This window comes from Scomber japonicus, chromosome 16, assembly GCF_027409825.1.
Source record: "Scomber japonicus isolate fScoJap1 chromosome 16, fScoJap1.pri, whole genome shotgun sequence".
Taxonomy (NCBI): Eukaryota; Metazoa; Chordata; class Actinopteri; order Scombriformes; family Scombridae; genus Scomber; species Scomber japonicus.
Window position 1 is genome coordinate 14939315 of NC_070593.1, and position 18645 is coordinate 14957959.

The window sequence follows — 18645 nt, forward strand, 5'->3', positions numbered from 1 at the left end:
AAACCCACCAAAATCTGAGTTCAGGTGTTTTTCGTACTGGATACTGACATTATGTATAAGGGAGATAATTTCTTATAAAGCAATATTTATCTCTCATTTGAAAATATATTCATTATGTCATGTAGATTATGGAATATAAAATAAAGATATTTTATGAAAAAAGTAAAAAGTCTGGCATGGGCTTAATTGGTACTGTGACACCATTTAAGCCCATAAGTGATTTATCTATATATATATAGCCTATATAAAAAAAAACATAGATTAAAACAGCAATATATGTATTATTCAGTAACGAGTTCAATATATAAAAAGTGAGGAAAAATCTTAAAGGTCTGACTTCAGGTGTAGCCCCCTTTGTAATCATCAACATTTTCAGTAACTGTAATTTAATTACACACATTTTTCTGGGTAACTGTACCGGATTACCGTTACATTTATTTTGTAATTATTACGTAACGCCGTTACATGTAACTAGTTACTCTCCATCACTGTTTATAAATAAAGATGTAGTCAAAAGAAAAAGAAAAGGCCAATCAGGACGTGTCCAGATGGTAACCCGATATTTCCTAAACTCTCGCGAGCCCCTTTCAAATATATACTTGTAAAAATATACTTGTCTCGCCGTTTTATGAGTGACTACGCTGTGGTTAATGTCTGGTCATGTTTAGTCACAAAAACGCTTGGTTATGGTTAGGGAAAGATCATAGTTTGGGTTTAAATGATCGCTTGAAACGCTAATGTTACTACTTTACAAATCCCGCGAGAGTTTCCCCCAAACCAAGGGTTAGAGTTTGGACCGACCAATCAAATCACAGGAGAGGGAGACGCAAGTTTCCGGCCTCATGAACGACAACAACTCTGCTCTGAAAGACGAAGAGGAGAAGAAGCTTGTCCCACTGATCTAAATGATTCAGCTTTCCAACATACGATCTGAGTCTACTGTAAGTTGCTCTCAACAGGCGATCAATGCATGTTTTGAGATAATCGAGATATATTTAGAGATGGTGGTGTAGTGCTGAGGGTCAACCCGGCGCTGCTAAAGCTAACCGTGTGTTTGTGTTGTAATACCCTTACCTACCGGCTGATTAAAACTATCTTTATACCAGCTGATTTAATATCATGTTGTGTCGCTAAGCTGTCTGTCTAAAGGCCATCATCTTGTGTCGTCGACGGTAACGTTTATCCCCCCCTAAAAACCCCAAAACAACGTGTAGCTTTACCGGTAAAATAATTAATGCAGCGAGCATTTGTAAATCTGAGGCGTGACTATCATAACGGTACTATTGTATGTGTTGATCATTTCATAACAAAATAAATGTACCTGTAATCTGTTACATTTACTGAGGAAAATATGTGTAATTAAATTATAGTTACTTATGAAAATGTTAATGATACAAAGGGGGTTACCTCTCAAGCTAGACCTTTCGAAGAATATCATAATTTTGTATTCCAAAATCTACACAAACTAATGAAAATATTTTCAAATGTGAGATAAATCTTGCTTTATAAGAAATGATCTCCCGTATACATAATGTCAGTATCCATGAAAAACACCTGAACTAGATTTTGGTGGGCTTAATGGGTACACTTACCATAACAGCTAAAAACATTGGTTAGAAAATTAGAAAAGTAATAGAAAAGTAATCAAATGTAATAAGTTACATTACTTTGATTGGGGAATTGAAATAGTCGCATTACTTTTTATATTGTAATTAGGGTAACTAGTCATCTGTAACCTATTCCTATTACATTTCTAAAGTAACATTCCCAACCCTGGTCACAGTTTACCACCAGGAATTGATTCAAACTATTCACTAAACAATCAATGTATCAATTCATTACATTTGATGGGTTAGCTATAATAAAGTCTGGACCCTAACCTTTTATAATCATGTCTTTGGTTGTTTCTGATGCTTTTTCATGTGCATTATTATGTGTAACTAGCTGTTGTTGTGTATCTTAAGTTGCTGTTGTACTCAAGTCTCTCATGCAAAAACCATCTTGATTACAGTGAGATTATAGGTTACTTTATACTGTAAGATGCTAGCAGTGCCCAAAGCCCTCATACTACTCAGAGCACCTAATAATATGAACTAACATCATGTCATTTTTTAATTCTACAAAATATAAAGAGCACAGCTATTATTAAAGTGTTTTAGATGCAGTGTCCTAAAGGCCCAGTCCACTGTTATTTAGGCCTGTCTTAAAACAATAGTGAGGTGCTCAAATGAACTTTGAAATAGGTTAATCTTGCTGTAATCATCCCTCCTGTTTGCATTGGCCTTTTAGAAGATCCCTTCATTATGCACTTACAATGTTAGTGATGGGGACACACAATCCACAGTCCTCTTTCTGTGCAAAAATGTATTTAAAAGTTTGAAGCTGCAGCCATCCAAATTAGTCAAATCAAGTAGATGTGTTTCAATGTTACAGTCTTTTTAGTAATAAAGCCCCTCTTTTTGTTACTGTCCTTCCACTGCAGCTCAACAGGGAAACACAAAGAGGGAATTTTATGCCAAAATGAGGCAGATTTCCACTTGATATGATGAACCATGTAAGCTTCAGATAAACTTTATATGCATTTTTGCATTAAATTACTGTATTTATATTGTTTTTTTAACAGAACCTATCCATTAACAATGACTAACTTAACTAGTTAACCAGATAAAAATAGGTTTGTAGTTACTCGTGTGTCACCTGACTAAACAGCTTTTTTTTAAGTAAATGGGTGAAATGATGTGTTTAAGTTCTCCCTCTATTTGCTCCTCTCGACAGATGCTCTAAACCCCAATTTATATCCAAGAATTGGCAGTGGAACTAACGCGGCATCTGTTCACTGAACCGTTCCATCTTCAGCCACTGCTAGCACCAAACATTGGTGTGGGACTTTCCAGTGGATGAGACTAACCTATCACCATGGAAACAGACACAGTAAGTTTGCTGTCTAACTGTTAATGAAGCCTTAACTTAATGTTGCTATTCTTCCACATGATTTTGTAGAAAATGTGCAGTAAGCACTAGGATGGATGCATGTATTATATTTTGTGTGGAGGCTATCAGTCTATTTTTAAAATATGCTCTGCAGGATGTTATTCCTATCTGGCAGAACAAGCCTCACGGATCCACCCGTAGCGTTGTGAGAAGAATAGGCTCTACTCTTCCGCTCAAAGCTCCGCAAAGGGCATGTTTCCAGGTACATATCATATTCTAATGGGTCCTGCATGTCTCCTTTTTATCTACATTTCCCTAATATTGACATAAAATACTTGTGTTTACAACATTCACTTTGTCCTCGTGGATTAGGAACTGCCAGGCCTGTCCTCTCTTCGTCCTATGGATGGCCCAATGGTTCCTACCTTGGCAGACATAGCGTGGATTGTTGCAGATGAAGAAGAGACATATGCAAGAGTACGGTAAGGATACAGTCCACCCTTGAGAAACAGACACTAAGGTTATGGAATAATGCCAAGTCACTTCTCCTTAAGTGCATTATACCAGACTCAGACTTTCCAACTCATTAGGTTTACATTTGCAGCCTTACGGAATCCAATGCACAAGTGTTGCAATAACTGTTAAGTTCTGTTGTTGATACTGAGAGAGGCTATGGGGCGTTTTGTAGCTTAATTTTATGGTGAGTTAGACACTATAAACTTCACAAAGGTAAGATTTGTTGTAGTTCTACTATACAGGATTGCATTATACTGAACTCTTCCTAAAACTTTGCTGGTAAGTGTAGATAATAGTTATAGGACTCTTCTTAGTGTTGGGTAGAAGGAAAGAAAGTCATATGAATACATCCAGCATAACCCAAAATGACACTGATCATCAACTTCTTCTGTCTGTAGGAGCGACAGCCGGCCTCTGAAACACGAGTGGCGGCCCACGCCTCTCCTGGTGCTCCACAGGAACTCGTCTGTGCCCAACTTTCGCCGTGAGGGGAAAAGGGTCGAGGGGCTAAGGAAGCCCGGAGTGACGGCATTGAACCGTACCACTGCCCTGCAAGATGAGCTGAGCAGACTCCGCGCTCAGATTGCAAAGATTGTGTCAAATGATTCTGGTAGGTAACCCAAGCAAGAATCACATACACTTGTCATGTGGAGATCTTTGAAATGGAGAGGATACTGATAAAACCACAGGCACATGAGAACTGCTGCACTGTCCTTACTTGTACTTAAGATTAACTCAGCTGCTTTGATCGTCTTAAATTTAGTATTGCTCCAAGCAGTGAGTATATTTCACCACAAAGTGACTTTCTTCTCATGACTGTGATTCTTTTGTTGCCAAGGCAAATGCCCTCGTTCTCCTAAAGCTCTTTGGTATTAGGATGTCCTGGTGTCAGTTTGTAGGTCATGACTGACGATTATCTCTGTTGTTCAGTGGTGAGTCTGATTCAGTTGTTAAACATTAGAACCAGGATGTTATGAGAAAATGCCACATTCACGTTATGTATGCCCATTAATTTCAATGAAGCATGGCAGTAACTCCCCACAGCCATGCTTTGAATTCACAACACAAATGACAGATAAAAATAGAAGTGGCATTTGCACTCTGTTCCCTTTTGATATGTTAAGCTGCTCAGTTTGTCACTCACTTCTCTGCTCCACTCTGTTTGTTTCTGTTCAGGCTCCAACCCCCTGACCCCTGATCTGCTCTCCCCCGACGACACAAGCATGAGCTTTTCTATGGCGCCTTTCGAAGCGGCGCCCTACCAGCCAGCCGCCTCTGCTGCTGCATCTTTCGTCATTAGTGATGTCACAGAGGAAGAAGAAGAAGAGGAGGAGGAAGAGGAAGACGAGAAGGACGTGGTCTCTGTGGTGTCAGAGCTGGTCCCCGACCCTTTGCCACCTGTCTCCATGACGGCGTCAGCGACCTTTGACCTGGACAGGCCCAGCATGGACTTCCGGGAGGCAGAGGAGGACACTGTGTCGCTATCGAAGTCCACCAGCTTTGCTGACGTCATGGACATCCTGAAAGACATGAACCGCATGAAGATGAGCAAAGATAGGTGTGTACATTACATTTTAATCTATTATGTTCTGTTCTTTCATCTGTTTTTATGTAAAGCACTTTGAATTGCCTCTGTGTATGATACATGTTAATGTATAAATATGCCATAAGCATAACAAAACCTCCCTTTTCTTGATGCACACAGACTCACCTCTGGTCTTGATGAACTGAAATAAACCTCTTTCAGCGTTCACAGAACTTCCCACATGTTTAACCTCACTGTGTCAGGCACAACTTAAAGCTGCCCCGGTGGTATATACACACCTTAAGTGGGGCTGTAGTCGTTAAAAACACACACCACAGTCTCTTTTTAAACCTGCCAACCACTGACCACAGCACCTATCTAACATCATTTAGATTGAGCTAGCTATGCAACCACCATGGCTGTGTTAATTCACTGACTCCTCTTCATTTGTGCTACTGTTTTTATATATATTTTAAGCATTTTCCACTTATAAAGTATTTCTCATTTATGTGCTTCAGCAGGGATATCAACATGGTATTAAAGCCCCTCTGTCATATGATGGGATTATATGTATGGAAAATAGTGTTAGGACCACTTTGAATGATCCCTACACCATGTAAAGTCGGTTTGTATTTGATTTATTTGTTATTTCAGGTACAACAGAGGCTGTATGTCCTTGAGAGAGGAGGACTCCGCCTCTCTAATTTCTGAAGCTCTGAGGAAAAAGTTTGTCTTGAAGGAAGAAGATACGGCTGCTGTCAAACGGAAGTAGCCGATCATGTGTTTATCATCAATACCCGATCCTGCTGCTCCATGTAAGTCAGGACAGTTGGTAGATTTTTTTTTAAAGTAGTGCTACCTGTATGCAGACAATTAATGCATTCAGATTTTTTCATGCTTCAAGAAATGTTTTGTATAATGAGAGTCTTTAAAGTAGGGGATTTAAAAAAAAAAATACAAGCATTATTTTCATTGAATATGTGTTCTGTGACAAAATGTTTTAGCTTACATGTGGGTTCTTAGCTGTTTGTTTTTTCTCTCTCCCTCATTATTTTTAGGCCTTTGCCTGTGGAATATGTACCCATGGACCACAACCTTTCTCCTCAGACCCAAGGCAATAGCTGTCTGCCAGAGTTAGAATAAAAAAACACTTTGTCCCAGACATTCAAACCCAAAAGCGAACATCACCAGTGCTGGTGCAGCATGAGAGGGGAAACAGCTCTTGATATCAATAATCAGTTTCAGCACTGCATCGCATATTGCATTCAGTCTGTTTCTCTCTGAAAGAGGCATTTATGTTTAAATGTATTTTGATCAATGACTCAACAGACTGGTTGCACTGCTGTCCAGGAGCTTGCTCTGTGCCTGGACTGTTAAGATTTAATATTCATTGCTCGTTGTGTTATAGCACAGTGCCAGAGGGGCTGACATCCAAACCATCATAACAAAGTTTTGGACTAAAATTAAGGAGCGTTTTATTCATCCTGCTATGAAAATAACCCAGCCTGAGTTCTTTTTTGTTTTTGAATTTTCCACAGAAGAGATGCAAGTCAACATTTTTTGTTGTTTTTCAGTTGTGTAAAAAAGTTCTCTAACATACTTGAAAATATATTATGTACAACTGAAAAAGGATCTAGTGTACATGCAGAGAGAGAGAGTACTGTAACTTATCATACTGTGTGTATGGGGGAAAAATAACTATTAATATTTGCATTACAGTGCTGAGTTTGCAAACGCGCACAGCATCATGTTTCTTGCTCCACTGCACCCGTAAAAGCCGATTTCATAGCTGCCCTCTCGTCTGTCATTAACATACATATTGACAGATACTGAAATGCAGGATGCAGATTTTCAAAATAAAGCCTAAAAGGAGCAAGAACATGATGATGAGATAGTTTAAAGACTGAAGTGTGTGGTTTATAAATCTCTGGAAAATACTTTTTGACAAAGTGAGTATACTTTCTGAAGTGTGTGAGTGAAACTTGCACCCATATTTTCTGTTTTTCTAATTCAGGCAATAACAGATTAACACTTGTGGAGATCAAGTAGGATATGCAGCTTTTGGAAACTGGTAGATTGTTGATTTTAGTTGAGGCAGATATAACTGAGTAATGTGTAAGAGTGCTTTAACGTGATGCTGTATGCAGTTTTCTGGGTAAAATGCTTGTGTGAGTCATGATGATGAATATTCTTGTTGACGCCTTACCACAGATCTATTGCCTGCTCAAATGCCTGATTTTATTCCCTTATTAGTTCCAAGTGCCATGGGTTTGTTTTAATTGACCCACCCCTCGTTGCCTGCCCTTTGTCTTTTCTCAATGTGCCCTCTATTCTCAATTTAACAACTTTTTTTTTTAGCACAAACATACAATTGACGACTATGTTAAGAACCAGTCGCGTGTGTAGTATTGCTCAATGTCTGTTCAGAACAACCCCTCACCAAAAAAAACCCACATCCTCTCATGTTATTCCCACTCTGTTTTTCATCTGTAATGTCGAAGGGAATCCTTTATTGTAGTTTTACGGTGTGAAAAGTTACTGTTAAGTTATCTATTTGGATTGAACAAGAATGTGCCCATCTGTGTAACCCTGTATGGTGTGGAGTTGATGTTTTGTCTTGGTAGAATTTGCCCTCAACAAGTCTTTTGGTATTTTCTCAATAATTAAATTCCTCATATAAACAGCTGAGAAAAACACTATACGCACGATTAAATATATTCATTGTATGTCTGTACCTAAGATGCCGAACCTCACACAGCATACACTACCAAATGCATCCTGATAATAGGTTGAGTGTAAAGTTTAGAAGGTTTTCCACAGAGAATTTCTCATCTCTGTTTTGATTTTTTTACTCTTATCTAGTTTGAAAGTTTCTCACCATTGAACCTCTGTATGTGGGGTGGAGCCCACCACCATGCTCAACACCTGTATGGAGAGGGGTCTATCTGCAGTCTTGCAGACTACACAACATAACGGTTTTACTAGATGAGACACCCACTTCACTACACGACTCCCCCCTGATATTCTTACCGTAACTATCTCACTCCTCATGCATAAACCTAACCAATGCAAAATGGTGGTTCTGTGAAGTGGGGGTGTCATGTAGTAAGCGTGTTGTGAGTACTGTGTGTCAATAGATAGACCTGCTTGCCTGTATGTTAAGTTTGTGTCATGTAAGGACTTGTAAATAAAGATGGGCTGATGTTTTGAAGCCTTGTCTTCAGTATCAGTTAATTTGCATTGAAAACAGCATGTAATGCCACATATCACAACAAGGGGGCACTGCAGGTGAACAAAACAAATGATTTTTTAAATCTTTATTTCTGCCTTATGAAGTACTTTACACTTTTATGAGTTACACCTACCTGTAGCCAATGCTGTGTAACAAAACAGCCTTGAAATAATTCCTGTCTTCATGCTGCTGAGAATGATGGGTTTTTCTTTAAACTGTTTAAGAGGAGTTTATGCGCTTTGGTGTTTTTGGTCATTTTATAGGCTTTGTGGTGCTCACAAATTGTGGTTGCGATACATCAAACAGTGTGTTAGTGTGGGTCTGTATTCAGTAAAACTCTAAAGCGCTCTTTTTGTGAACCGTTTGCTAAAAACCTTCATCTTTGAAAATACAAAAATGAATCATGGCATTAAAACACATTAAACATACTAGACAGAACAAGCACCAGTGTGATCTCCAGGCTCCATGGCTTCATCTAAAAAGCACAGACAAGTTGCTCTACATTTCAACCAATCAGAAGTAGAGGCTGACTGTGGTCTTAATTGACCATTATGAAGCTTTTTACAATTAAACTACAGAACGTGTTATCCTTAAACATAATAGAATATCTATGATTTACAATTATTTCACCATTACATGGCATTGACAAAGTGTAGCTGAAAGGTGGTCTAAATCATTATGTTTATGAGAACAGACTAAATATTAGAAAAACCCCTGAGTGTAACAATAAAATTCGGCTGTGCCACAAACTGCTGCTTCCAAAATGACCATAAAGTTGACACCACATCTGTTAAACAACTGAACATTATTACCCCCTGTGAAGGTGGGATTTACTGCAGAGCGGCTGTATTAGACTGCAATGGTTTCAGCTTGGTGACTTTTATTTTCTTCTCTCTGCAATTAGAGTTAATAAGGTGTTTTCAGTTTTAAGTGTGAATGTAGGGTGGGGTGATAAAGGCTTACTATTGTGTTAGATTTAAAACATTTAATACCTAACCTTTTAAGTCTGGCCCATAAGTAGGCCAGATTCTTCTATATGAATTTCTTGCCATTTCTCAGCTATATGAAACCTGACAGACAGACATAATTTGAAGTACCTCTTCACTTGATCACACGGGGTGGGCTACACTCCTCCGCCTGTAATTTCAAGAATTATTGTTAACCCACATTCTTTCCCATTTCCTGTTCTTTCCCAGGATGATTCGGCCCCTCAGTGAGTCACAGTCTATTTTCTGTGAGAGTCCTTGGCCTACTTTGTCCCTTTTCACCTCCACTATGGACATCCTACCTATTTTAGATACAGGGAGATGTCTGTGGAGAGCTCAATTAATAGGGCTCAGTGTCAAAATTAGGCTCTGTTAAACCTATAAATACAGACCTTTAGTTGAAAGTGACATTGACACATTTTCATCATTAAGAGACTTGTGTGAAAGATTTTAAAATACAGGTTTTGAATGAGCAGTTTGTTGAGGTTCCCTGGAGCTGCTGGGAGGCTTTACTGCTGTACCTTTATTCTGTGAAAGTTGAGTAAAAGGAAATAAAGTGATTAAGCTGTGTGATCTGAGGCGTGTGCTTAAATCACTGGACTTGGACTCAACCAAAGCCATGACTCAACAGATCAATCTGGTTTTGACTTGGAATGATTGATATCCTCCCTAAGAGCAAACTTTTTAAAAAACAATGATTTTAAAAGTGTACAGCAACTCACCCCTTCATTTTCCTGACAACAAATATACTTTAAATCAATCTCACAGCAGCCAAGGGAGAGCAGAGCAGGAAACTCATCATATGATGCCTCGAATAATCACACAAGTCTGCAAAAGTCAACAAAAAACTGACAATCACTAAAACATTTGGCTTTGAAATGACAGATGAATGTAATGTAATTGGCATGTTCACCAGATTATCATGGTGCTTAGATGTTATAAAGTTTTTAAAGCAAATTTAAAAAAGATATAAAGCATTCATAACTTCTATATGAGAAATTGTAATTTATATGTCTGTTTTTTACATACTGTCTACAAGCTAGCAGCTCTGTGGGGCTTTATTTGGGTGGCATAATGCAAAAGTTAACATGCTAATATGCTCACAATGACAATGCTAAAAATGGTGATATTAGCAAGCGTAATGTTTACCCCTGTGATAGCCATCTTAGGTGTTAAGATGCATAAAATGACTTAAAAACCGATGTAGTTAAAATGCTACTTTGCACTGAACACAGGGTACAGTTTGAAGCTAATTTAAAGCTAATAGCAATGTCATTAGCTTTGCAAGTATTTGGTTATAAAATGAAACACTAGACACATTAGCCTTAACAATGTTCACGCCTCACTGAAGTTATTGCAATTCATGAACGTATGGACAAAATTCAATGGAAATCCCACCCATAGTTGTTAAAATATTTCTGTCAAAGCCACAAAATGTCAGCCTCATTTATTTTTCGATTTATTAACCATTAATAAAGACATGAATTACAGCATATAAACCCTTCATTAAGCTTGCCTTGTAGGGCTTTAAATTGTTTACTGTTCTAACTGTAACTTATCTAAAAAATGGCATTTAACACAAACACAAAGTTTTAGGTTACTTTGGTATTGACTTGAGACTTAATTATTTTAATATTTGAAAATTCCTTGTGACTTGCAAAATAACAACTTTGTCCCACCTGGTGATGTGTCTCTTCTGCAGTGCTTCTATAGTTATCCCATCTCCAAACCCACTACACGGGGCAGAAGTTCCAGCCAAGTTCCCGCCCTGTGGTAAGTGGCACTGAAGCAGCACACATGCCAACAGGTATACTGGCTAGTCAGCATTGCTCCTCCATCTCCCTGAGCCTCAAAGCTTTTTATCACTGTCTGATTACGTTGCTGGAAGCTCTTCTTTGGAAACAGAAATATCTCTCCAATGTCCTAGATGTTTTCTCATGCTGCCCAGAAGCTGTCAACTTTCAAACTCATTTGTTACTTTTGACTTTTCCCCACATCAACAATTTTATCAAAGTAATTGTTTTTTATGGTTTCCCTTCATGGAGCGCAGATCGTCTTGTCTAAAAGTGGATGAAGTTTCACTTTCAGATAGAAACTTTGTTGGAGTTTTTGGTTTTGATTAATCTGTCTGACAAATGTGTCAAGCAACGCCACAGCAGGGGGGGAAATTCAGAGTTACAGCTGAGCTGAAGCGAAACCAAGGAATGACAGATCACTCCAGCAGCTTTCACTCTCATAGAGCAGGTGTTACAGAAAACATCTCCCATTGATGTTATGTATTGGAACATTTGCTCCTTTCTGCGACTGAAAAAAAAATCGTTCAAGGTTCACATCTTTAAAATGCTGCATTTGCATTCAAAAAAGATGAGTGCTGAGGCTGCTTAACAAAAGTGAATTTAAGACATTTCATGAATGTATCTATTTTTCTGCTTGATAGTCAGTTTTCTAGAGCGAATGACCCTCCACTTAGGAAACACCAGAGGAAATACCAGAGCAGAGTGCCCCAAGTGTCATGATGATCAAAACAGCTCCCAAACTCTGTCCTCCTCATTATCCACAGATGAGATGAGAAGAGGCAACCTGGGAGCACAGTGGGAACATAATCACCCACTGTCTCATTGGTACATTTCTATTTGACAGTGAAAGCCATTTTTGAAAAACATAGCAAAGGTAAGAAATATGTGATAACATATGTTAACCATGGCATTGAGCAAAATGATCCTGCCAGGACTCCATAACAACATGACGCAGGTAACACATTTAAATTATGTCTGAAATAGAAAAGATTTCCAAGAATGTGTAAAAAGCATAACAGCTTTTGTGTGTTTGTCTTCGCATTTAGTTCAAGTGTCATCTCCCATGTTGTATCGTAGCAACAACCAGCTGAATGAGGCCAACACTGAGCGGATGACAAAGGTCTGGGGGAACACAAGCGTTGCATCCACTGCTCCCACCTGCCCACCCGCCCACCCTCCCCCATGTCACCCACACATCCACACACGTCATCAAGACACAAAACTAACACTTATGACTCACAACAGGAACAGCTCCACGAGAGCGGCTACAGCTCCATTGAATTCACGCTGTTGTTTCTATTTTTGGGCCTGTCTAGTGTTTCTGCCTTATTAGTGGGTTTGCCCTCTGAACATGATTGCTTTGTGATGCAAAGTAAATTGTGCCCATAAGTGGAACTGTTCATAGCACTTCAATGCAGTGTTACTCTGCTTCTCTCATTGTAACACTAACATGAACCTGTTGATGCTTTTTTTAAAAATATGTCTAAGCTCAACATGCTCCCTATTAAAATATCTGTAATTCTATCAAAACATATCAGATATTGAATTAATAATTGAATCTTGCTTAATGTGACATAGATGTTATACTAAATTTCAAATGGCAACTATCATGATTTAAAGCTGTAGCTAATATGGAAGTTATGTTCAATGCCACTGATGATCAATAGATTCTGGCTCCATCTAAGCTGACTGGCTGCTGTCTGTAGCCATGTATTTACAGAAAAGTGAAGGAGTGGTATTGATCTTCTCAAATTACTCCTGACAAAGAAGCAACTGAACATATTTCCCCAAAATTAAAAAAAGAAAATCCTTCGTTGTGGCCTCCAAAATGTGCAAGTAGGATAGAACAATGGATATGTGGGAAAAAAAGAAGAAAAGGGAATGGTGTGAAGAGGATGGGTCACAGATGAGGCTGATGGGATCAGTAATAGGACAGCACAGCACCCAGATATCTGTGGTGTGTTCATATCCATCATTTTGCACCGTTAATTAGAGCAAGTCATCATCATGGCCTTGTTTTAGCCCGCCAGCTCTTCATGTCTGGCAACTGGCATTCATCAGCTAGTTTGTAGGAAAAAAGCTTGAAAGCTTATTCTGGAAAGGGTCAGCTTCTTTTTTAACGGTCAGCTCAAAATAAAGGTCCTCAGCAGCATCTTTAAGACTTCAAGAAAAACAAACATGATCCCATGGTTTGGATTGTTTTAGGAATGCAACCAAGAAGATGAAGAGAAAGAAAAGATTGTAATTTCTCTTCTCTTTCTCCCTCATTCTGTGTTTCCCTCAGCTCAGTCATGTTTTGATAATATATTAATAAGAGTCAGTTTGTAAGTCCCAGATGGTCCTCCAGTATCACAGCCTATGTGGCAGTCATTCATAAATGATTCAATTTTGGTAGAAAAAATATATCCACACAAAAGCCAACAGTAAAATACTTCACATTAATCATTACACTACACATGAGTCTATAGTGGTTGACTTACATAGTGGATTTTCAGAATGCTGTTTAGATAAGATGAAATGCATGACGCGGATCCATTTTGGTCCAAAAAAAAAAAAAGATTACATTTGAGCTATTTTCTTTTCAAGGGGAGTTTGAAAGTCAATAAGCTTACAGGAGCCTGTGTTTAAAGTCATACTAATTTGAACAAAGACAAAGCTGATGATTTTTGAACTGATAAGCTTTCTTCCTGCAGTTTATTCAAACATCCTCATATGTTCCAATACAACCGGTTTAGGGGGCCTACCAGGGGGGCCCAGAGAAGAAAATGACACAAAATGTATTTAAAATTTAACAATATGAATAATACAATTCTGAAATGTAAAAAGCATTAAAGCAATTGTTTGACACAGGGTCACTCTACAAATCTCAAGATTATGTTAGCAATTCAGAGGCCAGCTTAAGGTATTCATTATTCAGTTTCTATTGTGCTTTAGTGGTGAATGTAACCAAACAAATGTGCAGTTAATCAAATTATAACAATTGGTAATCCAACCTTCCATGTCTAAACTCAAATAAGACATGTTAAAACTTCATGAGTAAATCTGAATGTGATGCTTGAGTGGCTACAACCAGAGATAAATCAATTGGTGCAAAATGACAACAAATATATAATTAAAGGCAGACTACCAAAATACAGGGAAGTAAAATGGAGTGTCAGTATTTGCACATTTAATTGTAAAGATACATTTTTAACATGGGGTTAACCAGAGACAATTGTGAATATAAGATCTTCCCAGTTATGGCTGCATCCCAGTATCCAAGTAGCAGCAGTGACATGCTCATAAATACAATGAGGTATGTCCTTTCTGAATAGTTTAAATTTAATGTAACAAAGACAGAAGAGAAATAGAGAGACTGCTAACTAGCTCCCTTATTACCACAAAAATTGGAATGGTTAGCTAGCTAGCCATGTTTTCTGAGGATTAGCAGCACGGTTGGAAGCCATCTTTAATAAATCAGATTGCTTGGCTGAACTGACCCATGCTATAAATAAAACATCTCACTTCAGGCCAACTGTGTGAATAAAAAGCTGGTGATTTACATGAAGTGCATGTTTGATGATGTGTGTACAGTCAGAGATCACGTCTTAGTCAGAGGAAGATTTGTGGTCCATTATTCTTCATGTACTGTCATTGAAAATGTCATGAAGCCAGAACATGTCTTTGAGTATGATCAATAGCATTAGACTTCTGGACTGTAATATTTACACATTATTTATCCAACAATAGCTCAATTCTGGACAGGCATTATCTCTGAAACTCACTTTTATGTGTTTTATAATTTAGGTAATACTACATATCCCATAAACTAAAAAGCCAAAACCAACAATAAATATACTAACAACTTTCTTTAGACTAGGCCTTCATTATTGTCCAAAAACTAGTAAAAACACATTAATGAACCACACATTTGCACTACATGACATATTCTTTCATCACTATGAATACTGTATTACTAATTTACACATAATCCGTAATGTCAATATACATTACAGTCCATATGTGTTTCCAAACGTATGCTAAAAACTACAATTAAATGACTTTGCTGTTTTAGAAAATTAAACTTCATTGTTTGTGACATGTTTTTAAAGGTTTGTGTCTTCACTAGGAATCAATGGGATAAGGGAGCCACAAACAAGGCATGACAATCAGAAAGTATGGTAGTGTGTTGGATGGAACAACAGACTACTGAAATTTGTTTATAATAAGAAATATATATTATACCACCAGCCTTATTCTTTATAATTGTGACAGCTATTTGGACTTAGCATACACATCAGCATACATCATAAGGACAGGCAAAAATTAAAACTAATTTTTAGTTTAGTCTGGTGTGAATTATTTGATTGATTGACTGATTTAATGACAAACTGTTGCTTTATAGGGTAGTTGTATTCTGCAATATGAATTTCAGACTTACTTGATCCCTGAGGGACAGTTTAATTGGCAAAGTATGCGCCATCCCAATAAAAAAAATAAGCAGAAATTTAAAATATCTTTAAAAATATGCAGCATAGACAAAAATAGAACTAATAAAAGCAAAACTTTTGTGACCACGACTGAGATTATAAATCTGCATCGAGATGTGATGCTCTCAGCGTGGCAGAGGATCAGCTGCTGTTCTGTGCTGTTTTTAGCCTCTGCTGTCTCATTAGCCCCGACTGGCACACACTGAAATTCAGAAATGACCAGCTGGAGACCAGTTACATGGTCACAGGGGATCAGTGGTGCGTTACTGGATTAAATACAGTGATGAAAGAGTGACGCTTCAGTCTGAACAACAGCATACTCACTTCACTTCAGTGCCCAGAAAGGGAAACACAGTATTTAACGTTTCAAACAACTTGAAAGAGTTTTTTTTACACCTTTAAAGTGTGAAATTCTGAGAGGTGCTGAAGACTGATAAATCAGACTAAGCCAGAACTGGAAATGCATGTTTTTGTAGGGATTAAAATAATTACAAAACCAAATGTGTTAATTAGTGAATTTAAGATGTATGTGTAGGCAGAATTTTGTAAACTTTAAAATGAGCTAGGCTACCCAACTTCCAGTTCTTGTGCTAAGCTAAACCATTTACTAACTGGCTGTTCATATTTGTCATACAAACATACAAGTGGTTTCAGTCTTCTCATTTAAATATTGTTAAGAAAGCAAATAAGTTTCCCAATATCCCAAACCCTTTAAAAGCCAAAGTACCAATATTGAACCACTAAGTAGGCTGGTGAAAGAATGTGCTATCATTTTGGTGACTATAAAGCAGTTATAATCAATATTTTATATAATTACAATGGGTGATCTACAAAGAATTATCACCTGCAAGTTTCAGCTCATTGTTTAGCTGTCTGACATAATTTCACTCTCAAAGCGCTATTTTCAGGCTTAGTACGCAGCTGTTTTCAGAAAAAAAGTGCTAAAAACCCTGCTCCGCACCAACACACACAGTTAGCTGGTGAACATAGTGGAGCCAGATATTTCCATCAGCAGTTTATGAAGACCAAAAGCAGAGCTAAAGGAGAGTGAACATTAGACAGATCAGGTGTACAGAAACAGAAAATTCAAAATTTCAACTTAATATAGGTTGAGAATTCAACTAGAATACTTTGTTGGATAATTTTGCCTTTATTTGAGAACTGAGAGTGTAAATGAGGAGAGAGAGAGAGAGAGAGAGAGAGAGAGAGAGAGAGAGAGAGAGAGAGAGAGAGAGAGAGAGAGAGAGAGAGAGAGAGAGAGAGAGAGAGAGAGAGAGAGAGAGAGAGAGAGAGAGAGAGAGAGAGAGAGAGAGAGAGGAACTACATGGAACAAAGATCCCTGGCTGGAATTTAACCATATGTTATTGTTAAATCCTCAAAAAACATCATTTATCATTGTCAATTCTTTAAACATTATTATACATGTGTTAATTTAGAAAATTACATTTCTCCAAAGTGAAATCTCTGTCTCTCACACACACACACACTCCGATCGACATCCCAATCTCTCATTACTTTCTCGTGTACCCTGCAGAGACTATTCCTAAGATGGTTCATAATAAGATAGCCTAATTAGCCTGGGTTCTTAGGGAATCCATTTGCCCATTACTGTAACACATGCTGGGATGTGTGTGTGTGTGTGTGTGTGTGTGTGTGTGTTCGAGTGTGTATGCGTGTGTGTGTTGTATAATGTCAGGCTGGGTCATTGGTAATTGCTAACATTCCCAGTTTTGCTTTGAGCTCTGGACACTGAGAATAAATTGATGGAGTACACTTTTAGATGACAGGCGTTAAAGGGCCATTTCAATCATTTAATATCATCTGATACTCCATATACCTCCATTCACTTGCAATGTGAATCCACATCACATTTTTATTTACTGATCATTATTCCCATATCTGCTGTTTGCATTGAAATTGTTCCATCTAGAGTCCTCAACAGAAAAGCTTTGTGAAGCCTTATGATCCGTATAAATTATAAAGCTGCTGTTGCGTTAAATTAGAAAGAATTCATGGTGCACACTCTCCACTGAAACAATGATGTTAACAATTTAATTGAGAACAAGAAAGTCACCTTCCCATCACTTTTCCACAGTGTTGTTAAAAAGTCACAGTTGTAATAAATCTACAGGAGAGTAGTGATGATAGAAAATTGATGGATAAGTATTTACGATAACCACAACCATATGTTAGATCTGTCAGTCCTTTACTCCTTCCCTCAATGTGACAAGTCTGATGACAGGATTCAACACTGATGGTCTCCTCTTGGCACCAGAAATTGATGCCAACGTCAGTGCATGAGCAGGAAACCACACGCCAAGAATAGCTGACATGTTGAGTCTCCCAGAGGAGCTGAGAACCCAACATAAAGAGGCAAAATGAGGAGTTTGGCACATGAAATAGTGACAAAGTTTGAGGGGGTTATTTCATAACTTCCTGATTTTCAAGATGAGCAAAATGTGATAGATTTAGTCATCAACATGTGTAGTGAGCAAGCAAAATTAACCTTTTTATGCCATGTTGTGACTTGTTTACAGGCAATTCAGCATGAAGAAATGAATCAGAGTTCAGCCTTATAAAATTATATCGACAGGTCATTCTTACTATCACCAATTATTATGCAATTTCTTTTTTAATTATTGTACGTAATTGCAGGAAAATAAGAGCTTCACAGTCAGGTCTGTATCTACTATTTTGGACAGTATATTTTTGCCGCCTGTCACTAGTGTAACTTTCAATTTTGGTTAATTTGGTGCGGAAATATTTTGCCAGGATAATAATTAATGATTAATTTTATAAAATGTTCTTTTAGAATTTCAGCTGATTGGCCCATTACGTCATATTATGTGGTGAATATGGTTATATTTTCTAGTGTGGTGTGGTTGAAAGACAATGGTCACAGATATTTCTAAATGCCTTGCTTTAGCTTAAAATAAATAAATAAAAATAAATAAATAAATTTAGCTTAACTTTAAAATAAAGAGTTAGATTTCATGGAAATCAATAAGACAGTCTTTCTGAGATCTTAGATGAAGTATGCTGTATCCTCAGGTTCATTAAGTTCGATCACCAGTTAACAGTTTAGACATCTGCAGATCTTTTTAAATCCTCCAAAGGCAGAAATTAGCTGTGGTGACATGTTTTTTTAAACCAGTACAACACATTTTCATGTGAAATCATTAAATATGCA

General features: G+C 37.7%; 1 protein-coding gene across 1 annotated transcript; it reads left to right on the forward strand.

Moving 5' to 3' along the window:
- Positions 1-808: 808 nt before the first annotated feature.
- Positions 809-7772, forward strand: mtfr1l (mitochondrial fission regulator 1-like). Its single transcript, XM_053336161.1, has 8 exons — positions 809-941; positions 2776-2931; positions 3086-3193; positions 3304-3413; positions 3846-4057; positions 4624-5005; positions 5627-5787; positions 6031-7772. The coding sequence occupies exons 2-7, from the start codon at positions 2917-2919 to the stop codon at positions 5742-5744; spliced, it is 945 nt and encodes a 314-aa protein (XP_053192136.1). The 5' UTR covers positions 809-941; positions 2776-2916; the 3' UTR covers positions 5745-5787; positions 6031-7772.
- The last annotated feature ends 10873 nt before the right edge of the window (positions 7773-18645 follow it).

Excerpts from the sequence above, each read along its gene's own strand:
- mtfr1l (XM_053336161.1), top strand. Across the intron at positions 3,194-3,303 it reads CGCAAAGGGCATGTTTCCAG|GAACTGCCAGGCCTGTCCTC; the intron begins GTACATATCATA and ends CTCGTGGATTAG. Across the intron at positions 4,058-4,623 it reads GATTGTGTCAAATGATTCTG|GCTCCAACCCCCTGACCCCT; the intron begins GTAGGTAACCCA and ends GTTTCTGTTCAG.